We start from the raw sequence: 19260 nt of genomic DNA, 5'->3' as shown, positions 1-19260 counted from the left end.
GAAATGAGATGGGATGTAACCTAGGGCTAAAGATCTTGTATGTGTTCTCTTTGATGTCTCGCTCATCTCTAGGAAAATGTACAGTAGAGGTTGAATCTCTACTAATACCACACCAATGCAATGAATAAATGATGGGGCAGAGATACTCTGTTTTGCGTACTCAAACTGTATTTTTGTTCTCTTCAGTGCTACATATTGTAGTCAGACTCTGCCCAGGCTACACTGTGTTACTCATGCACGGCATCCGAAACATACGGCATCCAACTTGATCCTCTTACATGGGTTCTCACACAAATCATAACTTGTTAATGATTCATATTTCAAAGAGTCTGCAGTATTTTATATGGTTGAACAGGGGTTAGAAAGTCCCTAGAAAAGCCTCCGTTCTACAGTGGGTAAAATTTCAATACATTGGTTCCCCTGTCTTTTTAATCTTTGGCAATCTCAGCCTAAAGTAACCCAGAAACATGGTCTTAGAATAGTAATATGTGGACATTACGAACATCTGTAGGAGCAATGATTCATATAGAAGGTTAAATTAGTCAAAACTGAATGTATTTTTGTTTTGTAATAGGGACGGATCTTTTTAAGTCAAGAACATCTCTTTTCGATTCTTTGAACACTACAAAGATATGTTCAGAAGGAACACTACTCACAGAACTGAAAAAGTGTCTTATAAAATTTACATACAACATGGGTGAGGCAAGAGGAATAAAATATTCATTTTAAAACTTAGTCCGAAAAATATAATTGCAAATGCACGTTATATTGCACCTTAAATCACAAGTAAAACATAATCATGAAACCCTATGCATTACAAATCTGATTCAGAGAGGACAGACCTAATTAATTTAATTCCTCCTTATGGCATAGTCACTTTTCAAACATCTCAAGCCTGTAAATGCTTTCTATTCTTTCTCCCATTAGACACCTTCACTGCATCACTCTTTAGCTGAACTTCATTTAAACTAGTTGAGGAGAGGATGTTGCATCTATCTTTCATACCCCAATTAACACTTGCATTCACATTCTCCGTGTATTTTGTGGTGCCTAATACAACTTTGGCTTTCCATTCGAGGGTTTTCTTCCGCTGCTCCCAAAGATATGTTAATCTTGTAATGTCCACTTATTGTGTGATAACTGTCAGACTCCATTTGTCTCTCGTGAGCTGCTGCCATACCTCTCTGTGATGGTAATGTTGCAGATGACATTTCCTTTCTTAAAATGGGTAAGATGAAATCCAGCCTCTTGTTCAGTACCTTCAACTTCAACAAGACCTGATGGTCCCTAATGTCACAAAGATGCAATCCAGCCTCTTGTTCAATACCTTCAACTTCAACAAGACCTGATGGTCCCTAATGTCACTGACGCCACCCCCTTCAGTTAGGTATGCGTGTATTCTCGTGAAGCAGAAAATTATATTTTGAAAGCTGTCCCCCTGTTAAATGACCACAGTTTTTCCACACCTTTCCGTTTCATATTTTGATCTAACAACCCATTTAGAATGCTTGCATTTCAGTGCCTGCCCTCACCTCCAAATTTGTTCCGATCCTCCAATTAAGCACCTAACTTCTCATTCTTTGGAACCCTCTGTGTAATGAATGCCCATGTACTGCTTGCTCATTTCGTCATTTGCCAACTAATTTTCCTCTACTGCAAGTCTCTGTCATCTCTGGTTATGGTGCTGTAAGGTCGCATTCTAATCTCATGCTTTCCAAACGTTTTTCAGCTTCCTATAATTGTTCCTCATTTGCTGCTTATTTGCAATCCATTGAGAATTGCTAGGTCCCCACTGCACCTCAAACCATTGGTGCCATCTTGTCAAGCACGTGAGCTGCACGTGGTTGGGAGAGGACCGGCTCTTTATGTCTGTTTACATATCTGTGTTTACACAGGGGCTGAGTATATTTTCCTTGTTTCAATCAATCAATCAAAAAATGTATATAGCACGCTACTCACCCGTGAGGGTCTCAAGGCGCTTGGTGGGGGTGGGGGGGGCAGGAGGGTCACTGTTCGAACAGCCATGTTTTGAGTTTTTTTCTGAAGAGCAGGGAGGTCTTTGGTTTTGTGGAGGTGGGTGGAGAGGGAGCCCCAGGTTTTGGGGGCGAAGTAGGAGAAGGACCTGCCTCCTGTGGTGGTGCGTTGGATGCGGGGGACTGTGGCTAGGGCGAGGTTGGCTGATCGGAGGTTGCAGGTAGGAATGTGAAAGTTCACTCTTTCGTTGAGGTATGTCAGGCCGGTGTTGTGGAGGGATTTGTGTGCATGGATGAGGATCTTGAATGTGATTCTCTTGTTTATGGGGAGCCAGTGAAGGGTTTTGAGGTGTGGTGAGATTCTTTTGTGGCGGGGGAGGCCAAGGACGAGGCGCGTGGCTGTGTTCTGGATTCTCTGGAGTTTGCGTGTGAGTTTGAGTGTGGTGCCGGCGTAGAGGGCGTTACCGTAGTCTAGTCTGCTGCTGATGAGTGCATGGGTGACTGTCTTCCTGGTCTCTGGGGGAATCCATTTGAAGAATTATTTTAGAGTGTGGAGTGTGAAGAAGCAGGAGGAGGTAAGAGCATTGATTTGCTGTGTCATGGAAATGGAGGGGTCCAGGATGATGCCGAGGTTGCGTGCGTGGTTTGCGGGGGTGGGTGCGGGTCCTAGGGCGGTGGGCCACCAGGAGTCGTCCCATATGGTTTTGTTGGAGTTAAGCTTTAGGTGGTTAGTTGTCATCCAGTTGGCGGTGTCGAGGAGAGCTGCGTGTAGGTTGGTTTTGGCGGTGGTGGGGTTGCGGTGAGGGAGAGGATTAGTTGGGTGTCATCTGCGTAGGAGAGGATAGTGATTCCGTGTGATCGGAGGATGTTGGCTAGGGGGATCATGTAAATGTTGAAGAATGTGGGGCTGAGAGAGGACCCTTGGGGGACTCCGCAGATGATCTTGGTGGTGGTGGAGTGGAAAGGTGGGAGGCGGACACTCTGGGTCCGGTCAGTGAGGAAGGAGGTGAGCCAGTCTAAGGCTTTGTGGCGAATTCCTATGTTTTGGAGGCGTGTGTGGTGGCAGACAGTGTCAAAGGCTGCGGAGAGGTCTAGAAGGATGAGGGCGACGGTCTCGCCTTTCTCACTGTTTCTCAGTTTTGGACATGACATAGCTTTAATTGAGGTGTGAGCTAAGAGCCCCAGAAGTAGTGCAGTGACATAAGCTGTAAGAGGATAGTTTTTGACGTGACAAATTCAATATTTAATTTTTCAGATACGTTATATGGTCAAATTTAGGGACCCTTTGCTCGGGTGACTTTTGTCCTCCAGTGTGGCAATATCGCATTTTACTAACTTATAGTTTATTCAAAATCACTCTTGCGTGTAATTTTTTCAACTTTTCCTGCTATAATAGATATCTTGTCACTTGGATGAGAAACACAACAGTCCCTTTTAATGTTCTAGGAGTTTTTAGATACTTGAATCTCATGATACAGGTCTTTTCAAATCAACTTGTTTGACGTTGGGACTAAAGCTGAAGATGGTCTTCAACAATATTATTAAAATAAATCACCTAGATGTGTTCAAAAGAGGAGCTGGAAGGCCCACTCTAAATATTTATTGATCATAAATCAAAGGGAAATAGATGTGAGCAGTGGCAGCAGGGGTGGGGGCAAAGTGGCAGGACACAAAACAAAAAAAGGACACACAAAATAAACAGAAAACAACTTGCCTGCAGCATCGCTGCCAGTTTGCTGCAATTCTGGGTCCCGCACTGAAGGCATAGGCTCCGAGCCTGCCCTGCAGCCAGTCCTAATGCTGCTCTCATGCTGGTGTCAGCAGGAGAGCAGCATCAGGATTGGCCTAAGCGCTCTTGATTTGTGCTCCCAGGCAGACTGGGAGCCTGCTCCCTCCAACACAGCAACACAATGCTGGGTTGGAGACAGCTCAGTGAGCAAGTGTGTTTGGTCGTCGTGCCGGCCAAAGACACATGCTCACTAAGGAGAGTGCACCTACTATTCCCCTGGTACCTGTCATCCCCATGGCCCAGCCCTCAAAAAATAAAATGATAATAAACGCAGCTTATTATCATTTTATTTTTCAAGTTTTTTGCTGCTGCTGCTGGCTGGGGAGCAATGCTCCTGTGCCGTAGCAAAGGAGCCGCCACTGGGTGTGAGTGACATGTACTTAAATAAGCAACATTGCATTCCATCAGGTTAGGAAGATTTGGAATTTGGTTTGGAAGGTGGCTTTCTCATTTGCAAATAAATGTTTAATGACTGCATTTAAGAAAGGCAAAATAGTTGGAAATGTAGAATGTTTCTAGAACTCGAACTGCTAGATATTTTTTGTAATCCAAGGTGTATGTCCTCAACCTCCTTGTGGGAGTTGCATCACTATAGAAAATATTTTCTTTCTCTGGTCAGACACATTCTGAAAGATTGGGAACTACACAAATTGTAGGACTGACAGTGCGGTTTGTTCAATGCTGCTGTGACCATCTGTATGTTGTTTTAGCCACCTGACATTTAACTATAAGAATAGATGAATTTGACTGCAGTATTCGTTAAAGACTCAAGGCAAAACTGGTAGTGGCTCAGTCGCTGGGCAAGGGACACACTGCTGATGATCTGCCCTGGTGTTTCATTGAGACTGTGTCAGCATTCTAGGCAGCAATAATTTTGAAGCAAAAACTCCTCCCCTTAAAAAACGACAGTGGTGGCCATTCAGACTCACCATGGGGAGTGAGATTTGAATGACCCACTTAAATAGATTACTGTAAACATTTTGAGTGTCTTTCATGACATCCGAATATCTGCATGTTGCTGAAAGATGTAAAATGACAGATTCTTAAAAACAATTTCCTTGAAATGTCAATTTCTAACACAGCTGGCTTTACTCTATTTACATCATGTTTATTCCCTAGCTGTGTTAGTTTTGTTCTTGGACATACAGGGCTTTTTTTAATTTGTCAACCCTTAAATGCTTCTATCGCTTTCTGTCAATTTGCCTAGATCGATCCAAGTGTACATAGTACAATTTCAAAAGGGATGAGCTAATTATCACTCTGTTATACTGTGTAAAAGTCTGTAATTCCTGCAAATGGTTTGATGTCGTAGTCGATGGGCTCCTTTCGTAGTTGGTGCTCTTTTCTGCATTTGTATCTTAAGAGATCTACCAAGATTGATTCAACAATTGTGCATAAAGTAGTAAACATTTGAATTTTTCCGTAAACAGAAATTCTATTTCTGAGGGTGAGCCGTTATTCTCACTCGTGTGTTACCATTTGTTCCATAAGTACATTAATTAGCTCTGGAATCCACACTTGTCAGAGATAAAAACAAAAAAAGGTGAACCCACAAGATATCTTCAGCAGTTATAGCATGTATTTTCTGTTTAAACTCCTTTCCTTTCCTCCTAAAGACATGATCATTAGGGAGCGTTTGAGGGCGCTGTGTCCAACCAATATTCAAATGCATTGCATTTGAATAATTTCAAGTTGGAGACATGACTGGCTTGGGTTAATTGATTGTTTTCGAAAGATGTATTCAAGTGGTTTAATAAGATCAAGTAAGCAAAATCATCTAATTTTCAACTAAATACTATCAACACTGTCATTCACTTTCATATTTTTCAATTATTTTAAAGTTGTGTTTCACTGTTATGTGTGTGACATAAGTTAGTAGAGTTAATGCAGCTATCCCATAGGTGACAGCTCATTTAAATGCACTACCTAGAGCATAAAAGAGAAGGGTTCATAGTTTTGTTAGAGTTAAGTAGTACATGAAAGCACAGCTTTGATCTGTGTGTCCTTTCTCTTGATCTACAGGCACAGCTATATTGATAGCCCTGAATATTCCACTTTGTCTGGCTCTGTTGATTTATGGTTTACTGCACTACAGCAGAGTATGAGTGGCAGAAAGACCTGATAAGAGTACCAATTTCTATTTTCCAAGCTCATTCTTCCGAATGGGCCAGGATTTTATACTGCCTATTTAAATATTTCTATGAATCTTTAACTATTCTGCCATCATGGAGAGGTCGTCTAATCCCTTCAATAGGCACGAAGGGAATTAAGAGAGCTTTCACAAAATAATCGTAAAAAAGTTCTGCTAGGCATTGCTTAGAAATGGTTTAAAAAAATCCTCATGGTAGCACTAGCTAATTGATGTATGTGAATTAATGTGAAAGACAAAACTGAGAAAAACACACTGGAGGAAATAATGGAAAACCAATTTTAAAGAAAGACTATTTTAAGTAAATACAAATAAACTGGAAATTAAAGGAAGCATTGTAAAGGAAAGGTAGTTTTAAGGAAACCTCCAAAAGCGCACTCTTGGGTGAAGATAAGGGATAGTGAGGTTTTTTTTAGGTTCAGGGATAGTTGATGTTTAGGGACACAGAGTATTTTAGGGTTCAGGTATGGGTGGGATTTAGGGGTGTCACAGTTTTTAGGGATCGTGGTGTAAAAGGTACGTTTTTTTTATTATTAACATATATTTTTTGGGGGGTCGTCATGCCAACCCCGCCCCCTTTACCCTGCACCACCCAGCCCCTTTTCCCTCCTGTGAGCCGCCTACTGCAAGAATTAAGTGTTTAGGGGTGGTGAGGGTTTTTTAGGGTTCAGGGATGGGTGACGTATACATTTGTTGAGTTTTTTTTGCTTTTATGGAAGGGTGGAGGTTACTACTAAGTTTTTTAAGGTTCACTGCTCGGTAAAGTTTAGAGGTGGTGAAGAGTTTTTCGTATTTGAGAATGGGTGGAGTTTTAAGGTGGTGTGGGGTTTTTAACGATCATGGATAGGTGTAGTTTATGCGTAGTAAGGGTGTTTAGGACTCAGGAATGCAGGAGTTTAGGTGTCATGAGGGATTTTAGGGTTCATGAATGGGTGTTTTTTGGGGAAGGTGAGGGTTTTTTTTAGGGTTCAAAGATGAGTGGAGTAGTTTAGTGGTGGTGTATTATTGTAAGGGATCAGCGATGGGTGGAGTTTGCAAATAGAAAAGGGTTTTTAGGGGTGAGGAATGGGGGGGAGTTTAGCTTTAGTGACGGGGGTTTAGGTTAAGAGATGGATAGAGTTTAGGAGTAGATAGGGATTTAAGGGTTCAAGGATCGCTGGAGCTTAAAGGTCGGAGATGAGTGTAGTTTATGTGTGGGGAGGCAATGTTAGGGAACAGAGATGGATGGTGTTTAGGGGTGGTAAGGAATCAGCAAATTTAAAACATAAAAGTAATTGCTTGACAATGCAAAAAATGTAAATCTGAAATAGTCCCCTTACCTAAAGGATTGAAATAAATACCTTCAAAACGAATGCTCCTGAAAGTAAGACTGGCAGTCGTTTCCTTTACACCGTAAAATAAGTATGCAGAAGCTAGTTTTGCAAACAAAGACCTATGAATTGGTTTCTATAAAATGGTAAATGCCATTCCTTCTGAAAATTTCCACTAACCGTTTAGATGAAAGGGTTTCTCAGTAACAGTATTCCTTTAAATCATTTTTCTGTTAAATCACATATAACCCTAAGTGATTGAGTGGCAAGTAACAGCCAGGTTCCCTTTGAACAAGCTGTGTTTCACCCAGGTAAATGAACCATAGAGAACAACATCGCGGCATTTATAACAGTCAAAGAACATTATAACACACAAAAGAAAATCAACCGATGTGTTACATTCATTGACCTTTCTTCTGCTTTTCTGTACTGTACTATTCAATACTGTGATCTTAATTGCAAAACTGGGCCATCCCTCAATCATAGTAGTATGTCAACACACTTCTGTACAATACATGGGTTATAGTCCTTTTGAGCTCCTCTAACGAGTACATTTGAGAGAAGTGTGTGTAAAACAACCTAAAATAGGGCTTTACCTTTGCTTTCTTCAATATTTGAAAGCCACATATTCGAATCCCCTAACACTGAGTGGAAGAGAGATCAATGTATTAATCAATGCAGGCAACCTTTTCAATTTGATCTTACTCCAGTGACCTACAGAACAAAATAAGTAGCTTCCAGAAAAGTCTGGAAAATCTGCATCTTGTAATAAATGTCACTACAACTAAAAATATTATTTGTGGTTGTAAAACATGACCCGGTCTTCTTTGCTGGTCTGTCAACAGTCATCCTCTGGAAGTAGAAATAGAACACACGTACTTAGGGTATTTAATCATAAATATTAATTAATCAAAGGAATTTGTAGATTCAGGCATCCAAGGCTCCCATGTCTAGGCAACCACCTACATTTTTTTCAGTTCACTGGGTAGACAAAAGAAATTGATATCAGTTTAAATTGTTATACACTGAATATCCCTGATATTTCGTTATGTGGCTTTAAATGTTATAAAAAAGGCTATTGTGCTTTATCCCCAGTAGGAAGTACTTTATGAATGCACTATTTTATGATAAGAAGGATTTGGTCTGTGGAGGTGCTGCAATGAGAACTAGATAAGGTTGTCATTTTGTATCATGGATATGAGCAAAATGAGTGGAAGTAGATTTAGGTATGCAAATCTATTTCACAACATGATTATCTATTGTGTAAATTGGAAAATGGAAGGCTCACAAATTGCAGACAATTTACGGTTGAATCATGAACCTCTTGTCGCATACCTGAGACTTATTTTTCATCTTTCATAAAAATACTACTTAGTCTTCCAAACACTTCAATGGGTTGACCCTTCTTTTTGCTTCAGATGCCACAGTATTTGCTTGGGTTGGGGGTATGAAGGGGTGGGTGGAGTAGGTTGAAGTTAGTCATACATGCCTATAGAGCTGACTCGGACAAGAGGCTACCGATTTTGAAGAAAATAAAGGCTTTCTTATAGCTATCTCCTGCCTGAAGTTGCCTCTTATTCTATAACAATCCATGGGGAAAATCCACCCTCAAATGTTTTTTCCCCAAATACCCCATCTTCCTGTTCTAAAATGTTGACATGTATGACATAGTGCTCAAATAACTTACTGGGAATTTTCATTACTCCAAGGCCTAGTCTTCCTCGGTACAGTCCTTACACAGTGAGCTTTCTCCACATTGGCACAGCGTATATCTAAAATATCTTAGAAAAGCCCTGCCAATATGTCTGACTTCCTCATCCTGTTCCCATAAAGACCAGGTTAAGCCATAGCTCTTCCTGTTTAGAAACTAAACCTGAATGTATAGGAAACCAAACACCTTTAAACTCCCACCCCTTAGATAAGTTTATGATGAGTATTACCTGCTTGTCTGTCTTCCTTGTCCCAGATCTTACACAATAAAAATACACCCATGACTATATTCTGCATCCAGTGTTCTTTATTCATATAAATGTATATTGTGATGGTAAAGGGAAGGGACTTGTGCCTTTTGATAAGCTTAGGGAATAAAGAGTCTGATTCATCTACTTTAATGTAGCTGTGGAAGAACAATTATTCTTATTGTACAAACCAAATGTAGCAAAAAGAAAATCCACCTGATGAAAAGAAGAGGTTCTGTCTAAATAGATGAACATTGCTCTGTGGTGATCAAGGAAGTGGCAAGGGAACTCCTGCTGTGAAGGAGAAGGAAAAAAACGGAAGGACAAGATTCTGTGAAAGATGAAAAGAAGAAAGAACCTTAGGTAAACAATGCATTTGCTCTCAAAACTACTTTATCAGAAAAAAGGTTTATGAAAGGGTTATAAGTGAGCAAGGCCTTTTATCACTCCTAGACTGCGATCTGAACAAGTGGCCACCAAACACAAAATCTATAAAGTCTGAAATTTGAGACATACTAGGTAGAGCCTCAAAAGGATCTTCCTGTAGGATTTTAAACACCAAATGAAGGTTACAAGCTGGGATTGCGGAAGGGACTACACCGTGTGTCAAAAATACACTTTTGAGGAGACAAGAGGACAAAGAATCAAAAGAAGTCAAAGCAGAACCACTGATAGATCTGTTTGCCACCCACTGGCTATGCAAAGTGAAAACAGCAAAACCGAAGAAATTGGAAGTGGCTTCAAACCAAGAATCAAAATGTTTCTAGTGTCCAGTGTATATCTTGAGAGTTCTTTGTCTTATACAACTCTAGATGGAATGGGCAATTTCTTCAGAATATCTCAAAGATCCTACCCCCAACATTCAATGTCCTAATTCCCAAGACTAGACTGCAGAGGAAGGTTCGTGACAGATGAGGAGAACGGAGAGGAGATGGAAAACATGTATGATATAAGCGGTTTGCCAACTGTAAAAAAATTGGAAACCATAGTCTTTGATACACCTGTGGGAGAACTAGCAGAACATCCATATCGTCACTCCAATCTTCTAGAGCATTCTGGAAACCCATCACATCTACCCTCCATAACCCTGTAGTTGGAAGGAGAGAGTTGAAGTTGGGCAGAAGAGTGTTCTCTGAGGCATACAGATTTATCCACTGCTTTCCAAACTCTTCTGGATAACTAGAAATGAATAGGGGCAATAATGTGAGAACAGTGATGAGAGACAAATCGGGCTCACCCTGCCTGCATGCCCATCTCCTTCCCTGGAAGATAGAGCACTGTCGGAGATAGGATGTTCTCTTCCACCTTGGTTCTTATCAACTTGGCTAGATGGGATAATCTCAGTACTCTTGAGCTGTTTAGGTGGTTTATATAAGAGCGAATGACCTAGTTATCTGTTCAAATCTGCAGATGTTAGTTATGGATTAGGGGTGCAGAGGACAGAAGAGCTTAGTAAGCTGCTGCCAGTTCCTTCCAATTGGAGGACATCTGCCACTTCTCCATTCAACTGATTTCTTTATTAGATCTCCTAGGTGATATCTAAAAGCTATGGCACCATTTAAGGGTTACAAAACAAAGAGGGAGGATGAGCTTGGTGGGCTGGGTTTGTCCTCCTTATAGCCTATATAACATTACAAAAGATGTCCAGCTAAAAGAACTACCACAGGATGGATAGGAAAAAGGATTTTCCTGTTAGAAAAACCCTCACCCACCAGGGTTACCCCTTGGTGGCATGCTTCATCATTGGGTTTCTTCCCGTTCCGCTATGGAGCGGGCGTGCTATGACCTATGGGATATGTGGGAGCACTTATGTAGTCTTGTCAATGTGAATCACAGGTGGGATAGGAGTAGTGGGGTCTTGGGTGAGTTAAACATAGCTGTCTCCTAGTAATTCCAATGAGTTAATAGATCTCTTGGAGGCAGTATGATTAAAAAGGGGCTGCGGAAGTGGAGGATGTAATGTACCTGACTTTCTAGTCTACATGTTTCGGAGCCTTACCCCTAGGCTCCTCTTCAGGACCAAGGTGGACCCCCTGGTGCCACTCCTTGTTTGACTACCTCTAATGAAAGCATAAACATCTAACGGGAAAATCCTTTTTCCTATCCATCCTGTGGTAGTTCTTTTAGCTGGGCCTCTTTTGTAATACCATTTAAGGGTTGCCAACTTAAATGTGCTTTCTGCGAGTCACCCTCCTTTCCAGGCTCTCACCCAGATATGTCTTCTTGCTGCTATCTATTTTCCCTATGCTTAGGCCACAGCACAAAGTCCATCAAATAAAATGTCATTTAAAAATCTGACCTGTGGGATCCATCATAGACAAGCCAAAGGGACAGGCAACTCCTTGCTGCAGCTTCTCTGCTAATAATTCAAGATCCCTTAGTAAAGACTGTACAGTATCAGTTCCATATTTGCCAACCCTTAGAGCAAAGTTGAATGTAGTATGTGATCTTTTTATAGCACCTTCAATCTTCTTATCTACTACATCAGATGGACCTGCATTTTCCAATAATAGCCTCCTAGGAAGCCATGCCAGCCATTAAAGAATCCTCTTTCACTGATATGGGGAATTCTTGGCTAACAATCTTAGAAAGGTAGGATTTTCAACTTCTGCCTGTTCCTTGGACAGAACTTTCCTTATTCTCTTATGTGCTGGCATAATCATCCTTTTACCCCTGACACCTGCCAGATGAAACAAGAACATCTGAGTTGCCTCTTAAATGTTAGATTACCTCAGTCAGTTTTGCTCTGTGAATACATCTTCCTGTGTGGTACCCCTCTACCTCTGATGTATCAATGTCTTGAACATCTGGAAAGTCTTTTTCATTTAGTAGCAGGAGTACCTCTGGCTTGGAAATCCTCTTTTGCTGCTTTATTTATGGTTTCTTGTAAAACATCAATAGTAGGTAAATCCTTGAGCCTTCCTAGAATGGTGAGGAGTTTTGTTACCGAGAAGAGGCAGATTCTAAATGTGCGCTTTGAGGAGTGCTTTCTCCTGTTAAGTTCTATACTACATCAAACTATCATATGGGAACAGTGAACATCTCCTGCTTTCCCTGTTATCTAGGCTATTATGTATCGCATGCAAGCAGAGTAATGTGGAACTACTGCCATATTGAAATCAGACATGCAATCCTGAGAAAGTTATTAACAGGTAGCAGGGTCAATGCCATTTAAAGACCAGGCCTGTGGTCCCATAGGGCAAAGAAGGTTACAGACTCAGAGGACATATAATCCCGAATTCATTGAATTTATTTGTGATAGCAGAATGCAGGAGCATTCCCTACCAATGTTGCTGCTCCAGGCGAAGAGTGCCAACACTCACCAGCGAGGTGTGCAGTTGCTCTAGACTGTAAGAAAGCGGCAAACAGATTTTCCAATTGGGAGCAAACACAGGTTTCTCTGTCTACACTGGTACAAGAAGGGAAACCGCTATATTCTTGGGCTTGGCCTCCATTGACATAGCTAGTGAGTCAGCCCCAGGAGATGAGGTCCCCAGGGCCATTAATGTCTCGGGGAAGAGGACCTGTGGCCCCTCTCCCTTTCACTTAGTTTCGTGGCCCTGGAGGATGAGATTTCCTGAGCCTTTAGAGGCTCAGGGGAAGGGACGCATGGCCCCCCTCCACTTAAAAAATAGTTCAGGCCCCAGGTGATGGGGTCTCTGGTGCCAAAAGTAGCCCAGGAAGGGGGGAGGCTGCAAGCTCCCCTCCCCCTGGAAAAAACACCAGGCCCTGGGGGATGAGTAACCCGGGCCCGAAAAAGGCAGTGGGAGGGGAGCTGTGTTACCCCATCCCACTGAAAAAGATACACTGCCCCCATGGATGGGGTCCCCGGGGCTGAAATCAGCCCGGGGGAGGAACTGTGTGCCCTCTCCCCCTAAATAGGAAATCAGGCTCCAAGGATTGGTGTCCCCAGGGCCGAGATCACCCTGGGAGTGGGCCATGCGCGTCCCCTTTCACCCCAAAAAATAGAGCCCTCCTCCTTCCCGGCCTACTTCGAGGGGGGGAGGATTTCAAGGATAAGTGCAGGAGCCAGCGCTTGTTTTTTCTTTTTATTATTGCCTTGGATTCACAGATCCTCCTTGAGTTCATAGCAATTGTTTTTTTTGTTTTTTTTAAATGGCCCTAGGCTGGTTCAGGGTATCCCTCCCCTGCCTTCTTATGTTTTATTAAGTTCTTTTTAGGACTCAGGCTACCACCATTTCCTGGTTGAGGTGGCTGCAGCCAATCAGAGCTCTGCTTGAGATCTGCTCGGATCTGCGGAGGCTCTGCGTCCCTAGATATACAAAGTTTTTTTTTTTTTTGCATTAATTGCTCAAAAACTACCCAGCACAATAAAAAAACACTCTTTCGGGACCAAGATCTAGCTTTCTGACAAATTTGATGTAAATCCTTTCAGCAGGTTTAGAGTGTAGCTGTGTCTAAAATTCCTATGGGAAAATCATTGGGGAAAACCGGTTTTTGGGACACCCCCTTTTTTCCTAGGCCTCCGCTTGACGGATCACCCTGAAAACATTCCATGCAAAAACTAGTCAAAAAGTGGCATTTTTTTGGAACATTTTGGGGAGATTTGTCAAATGGCATCAAAGTTATTAGCAACACAAACACGATTCTAACCATAATCACCCAGTTGCTACTGGTAAAGTCATACAGTGTAATATAATGTGTTGCAAAAGTCAATATGTTGTATTTCATGTGTGATAAAGGCATGCATGGTTAACGCATGCAGAGTAATGCCTGACACTCCCTTTTGGTGCTGCTGGCACTGTCTTCGAAGGCATCTTCAAGAACTAGTAAATAAGGTTCTAAAAGCCATGCTTACTAACTGCGTTTCTGGCTCATAACGGCCCTACAGCAGCACATGGTAGGCTGTTGAGTCAATGCTGAGACAAGATGACAACCTTGTGATGTCATCTAGTGTCAGAGTGTGTGATGTCTCTTACACCGCTCCTAACATTTGGTGAATCGATGTGCATGGTTCTAAGTTGAAAGGATTTTTTCATATTGGTGAAATGTGAATGAATACTTACTGTAAAATGGTTTCAATCGAACATAGTGCTTAATTTGTAAATGAATGAGGTGGCAGGACCCAAAATATTTCTTGGAATTGTCACCACCCAAGCTCCTGCCACTGTTGCCAGATGCCACTGACAGAGGTAACTATCTGTTAGTTTTTTGGAATATATTTCACTGCCACTGAGGAATTGTGATGAAAAAAAGCACACAGTGCCACCATGTGGTGGACAAATACATGTCGGTGCCAGTGCTGAGCAAACACCGGCACACATTAAGCACTGATCCAGAACCCACGTCCTGTTTAACCATGTGAGCCACTTGCAGTTAGGCAGCTCCATTTACTGGTGATCACGTCTAAAAAAAGTTTACATTTATCACAGTGAAGGGCTTGCTGTCTGTAGGAGTCAGAGGGCTTTCCCAGATATTTATAATACAATGACTAATATACAGAGCTGTGGCTTCCTTTGTTAGATTTATATGGCATAATTACACTGCTGGAATTGACCAATTCGTGTCTGCCTGCAATCCTCTTCAAATGATTTTAAGATATACTAATTGTCAAGGTTCTAATAACAGAAAACGTACCACAACCACTGAAAACCAGACGTGCATGACTCACTCTGGTGTTTGTCATATTTTGAGTGCCGTCTTCACCGCATACTCATAACTTCTAAAGAAAATGAGTGCAATCCAAGATGTAAAGTTTATGGTTTAGACCTGCAAGAAGCTAACCTTGTATCTCCCACATATATGAATCAAGTAATACAAGCATATGGACCATTGTTACGTGCTGAATAGTTCTAATATTGAATGTTCCGGTCTGATGTTTTTCACTTCCTGATAGTCAGTGATTAATTTGTTAAAAACATAAGGGCAGGGCCCCAAGTTCTTCTTAGTAGCGTGTTGCAGGCGCTACCAAATGCTTGGGGTGCCAAGCCTGCCTTGTCTTCCCCCCCATGTCTCTTTCTTCCACCACATCACACTTCTTGTCTCCATATCTCACTCTTACAAGTTTTTTCATCGCTGCTTTGCCCCTTTATCACCGTTTTCTTCCTCTCCTCTTTCTTCCCCCCTTTTCTGCCTTTCCCTTTCTTTCAGCGTCGTAGTCTACTGATGGAGAATAGGCAGTGCTTTGCAAAGTTGAGTACCAGTTCGCAGGGACATTATTTATGAGCCCCTGTTTTGCCTGAAGGGAGGGTGGTGCCCCTGAGCAGTGTGTTTAACTTAGCAACTTTAAAATATTGTTCATGGCTCCTTTCAATTTTATTAGAACACTGGTTCCCAAAAAGAAGCTCATAGACATCACTTCAGTAGAACAGATTTGTAACGCTAAAGGATGGAGAAATAAATGCAAAAAGTGAGCATTAAAGGAGGGAGAGTAGGTAATGGATGTATAGGTGGATGAAAAGAAAGAAGGCCGGTTGGATGGGTTGAGGATGAGATGGACGGAGAGATGGAGAGTGATTCATGGATATTTATCCATAAACCATGGAGAAAACGATGGAAATCACGATGAATGGAAAGACGGAGAGATGGATGAATGAATGGATTGATGGAGTGAAGTGAGCATTGACGGATGTTTGGATGGAGAGAGGCATGGACATAAAGGAGGAAGGATGGATTCAGAGAAAAAAGGATGAAGAAAAGAATGGAAGAATAGAGAGAAGAATGGGTGAACGACTGCATTTATTGAAGTGTAAAAGTCACTGTTTGGCCACATTCTTTTCAGAACTCTCTTAGGGAAGCAACTAAATGAGTGTCAGGCTCACTTACCTCCCTCTCGACTCGGTCTCATTTAGGACATGGTGCAAAGTTGGAGAATTTCATTCTACTGACTACTCCTTTGTGTGTGCCTACCACCTGCAATCGCGGATACAAATTAAGCACTAATTGCATTTAGCAGTAATTCTGTGTATTTTTACTCCTGGTGAAATCTGCCTGCAGATGTTATCATTGCCCCATCTTAAGCATTGGTTTTATTTTGATTCTAGGTTGATTTCTTTTCAAGAGTTTTTGGCCTTCGAGTCTGTGCTTTGTGCCCCAGATGCGATGTTCATCACAGCTTTTCAACTGTTCGACAAGAGTGGCACTGCAACAGTAACATACGGTAAAGCTGCAACAGATTTTAACACCTGAGGTTGCTTGCATGATTGATTACTTGTCACAGTAACGTTAAAGGAATGTGCTCCTATTGGCCTGAAATTGTCCAGAAATGTAAAAGCATTTGCTGACCTATCTGACAACGCATAATGTAGTAACATCCGCAAAGCAACATAACAATACAACATACAACATAACAACTACACTTTAAAAATACACAACACATGCCTCGTGCGTCCTCATGGCACTTTTTATAATACAGGCCTTGGACTGAAATTGTGGTCTTTGTGAACTGCTCACTACTACATTTCAGAGCAGCGCACAGTTTAGTACAATTGGTTCATCTCAAAATTGTGAGTTGTGTTGAGCGAAAAAATGGAAGTTTAACACTGTAAGAGCAGTTCCTCTTTTCATATTTCCTCAATGAAAATTATTGATCTACTTCTCGACTACAGGGACAATGGTTGGTTTCTTTGAGACACTATTATGTTTTCTAAATTCTGTGTACAACTCTTATTTAAAACATCATCTCCTTTAATATTTCTCAGTTTTAGAATGTGGGCTTGTATGCCTATGTCATTTTTCTCTATCCCACGAGAAAGATCTAATTAGCCCCTTCATATGTAAGTCTGCTTTCTCTTCCAAACGTCTATGGGTGGTGGTGTAATGTATTTTTAATGGTACACCATAGTGTGCCTCTATTTCATCTTTCAAGTGTTGAGCAAATCACTTGATTAATGACAAGCACATTTGTTTAAATTACATTTCTCATGACTCTTGCTGAGTAATTCACTATGAGGGTCAATAGACAGGGGTGCGGGGCGAAGCCAGGCAGGCCAAGGTGGTAGACGTGTCTTGCTGAGTTTTAAGGCCCAGTCCTGCTAAATCTGACATTATCCTACACTCCAATGACCATCTAGCCACGGGGAAGGGAGCATGCCATCCAGGGCTCCTCCTGTGCTGCCAGCCGATGTCTGATCCACCAATAGCCGTGCCTGGAGGGCCCAAGTCGGGAGGACACTGGTGGCCGCAAGTATGCAGCTTGTGCTGGGCTTGAATGGCATTGGGTAACAGCCGCCTGGTGGGCAATGGAGTTCAGTGGTGGATGGTGTCCCACCCTCAACAATAGAGGGAAGCAGCGAGTGCCTGAGGGAATGACCTGGCTGTATGAGCCTCAGCGAGTGCAGCATAGAGCAGAAGAGTGCCAATCAGGGCAGACAACTGCGCTGGTCTGAAGCAGAGGTGGCACATGGCAGAGAACACCAAATGAGGAGGTGGGTGATCTGACAGCAGTATGGCCACCGCAGGGGAGCCCGGCCTTGTGCGCTTTTCTCCTCCCTCCCTCTGCGGGGCTTAGTGAGATCAGGAGGCAGAGCCTCCACTTCATAAGCTGGACACCGTTGGATGGAGCACATGGGCTGCACCACCATTAATTGACTGTCTGCGGCAGCTGGGGACCTGAGATGGAAGGTTGTCTAGACACAATAGTGAGAGCCTGTGGTAGGCAGGTGCAGGTAGTGTCTGGCCCTGGGTACTCTCTCTTGCTTTGCCCAGAACCTGAAGTGAAGTAGGACTGAGCAGGGTGAGGTAACTCGAAACTGAGGATGGAATAAGCATTGTAGCGGGTAGGTGCCTGGTGCAATGGAGACTTCCTAGATCCCGGGATGCCTCGCCCTGGAGCACACAGAAAGCATAGGGTAAAAAAATACTGTCCCAGATGTACAGCCTGCACATCAGAGGTGTAAGGCATAATGAGTGGCCTAGAATGGTCCAGAGAGGGCACAAATCCACAACAGGCGGCAAGAGGGCAGAGCTCGCTGCTATGGGAAAAGACAAAACAGCCCCACACCTGACTCAGGGGAAAATAGACCGTAATCCCAAACCGAACGCTGACCTTCCTCAGCAGGAAATAACACTGGCCGCACCTCAGTCGGAGCTGAATCCTGCACAATTCACAGCCTCCGTGCTGAAAGCTATCCATGACTCCTGGAAATGTTTGGAGAGAAAATGTGGGGAATTAAGTACTGAACTCTCCCTGCTAAGGCAGGATCTGAGGAACACAGATGAAAGTGTGGTGGAGGCAGAGGGAACATCTCAGAGACAAAAGAGACTCTCAGGCCAAGATCACTGACCTCCAACCCACTGCAAAGCTGCTTGAGGCATGAGCGGAAGGCACCACAAGGCGCCCGTGGTAAAGTTTCATCAGGATCGTTGGCATCCCAGAGGACAGGGAGGGCCCATTGCCTATATAATACTTCTAAAACATGGCTGAAGTTTTCAGCCCAGTGAGGGATGTATCTCCATGCTTTTGGGGGGAAAAAGAACACTGCTCAATGGCACCTTGCCCATCCTCTGGGGTACCACCACGACCCATGATTGCCAGAATCTTTAAGTTTGCTGATGGACCCATGATCCTGCGAGCAGCTTATAAGATCAAAAAAGTTACATGTAAATCCTCTGCCAGGATACATGTTGCTTTTCCTGGAACGGCTGAAAGTTATCTGCAATGACAAATTCCTTATTCTTTGATACCCCCAAAGATGCAAGGAACTATCCTGAGGAGAGACCAATTTGTGGACCAGCCCTGCCCACCTTTCCTGGGATCCCCAGCAGACAGGAGTGTGGTTGACAACAACTAACAAATTGGCAACAAAGAAGCTGCTACAGACATAGATCCCAAGGGATGGGGTCGGAACACCCTCATTGAGTGAGGCACTTTTTGGTGGGAGCAACAGGTGCACAGCCTCTGGAAAAGAGTGACAGAGAATCCACCCCCACCATGCTGGGCGCCACAAGAACATCGGAGCACATATAACTCATTAATGGGTAGGACATGACAAAATAGGGAAAACTCATTGTTGCCCAATATGTTGGGGCTACGGATGTGCCATGCATTGGGTAGGTGATTAGTTCAGAAACCACCGCACGGTAAGGTGGGGAGGGCATTGTTGGGGTTCTTTTACTGTTT

The 19260-nt window shown here is 42.8% G+C and overlaps 1 protein-coding gene across 1 annotated transcript in view; it reads left to right on the top strand.

The window, feature by feature from the left end:
• The window catches only part of SLC25A12 (solute carrier family 25 member 12), a 451247-nt gene that overhangs the window by 101574 nt on the left and 330413 nt on the right, over positions 1-19260 (top strand). The window contains exon 4 of the mRNA XM_069225331.1: positions 16184-16299. Coding sequence (XP_069081432.1) covers positions 16184-16299 — 116 coding nt within the window. The remainder of the gene's footprint in view (positions 1-16183; positions 16300-19260) is intronic.

Source organism: Pleurodeles waltl, chromosome 3_1 (assembly GCF_031143425.1).
Source record: "Pleurodeles waltl isolate 20211129_DDA chromosome 3_1, aPleWal1.hap1.20221129, whole genome shotgun sequence".
Lineage (NCBI taxonomy): Eukaryota > Metazoa > Chordata > Amphibia > Caudata > Salamandridae > Pleurodeles > Pleurodeles waltl.
This window is presented reverse-complemented; position numbering and strand designations above follow the sequence as displayed.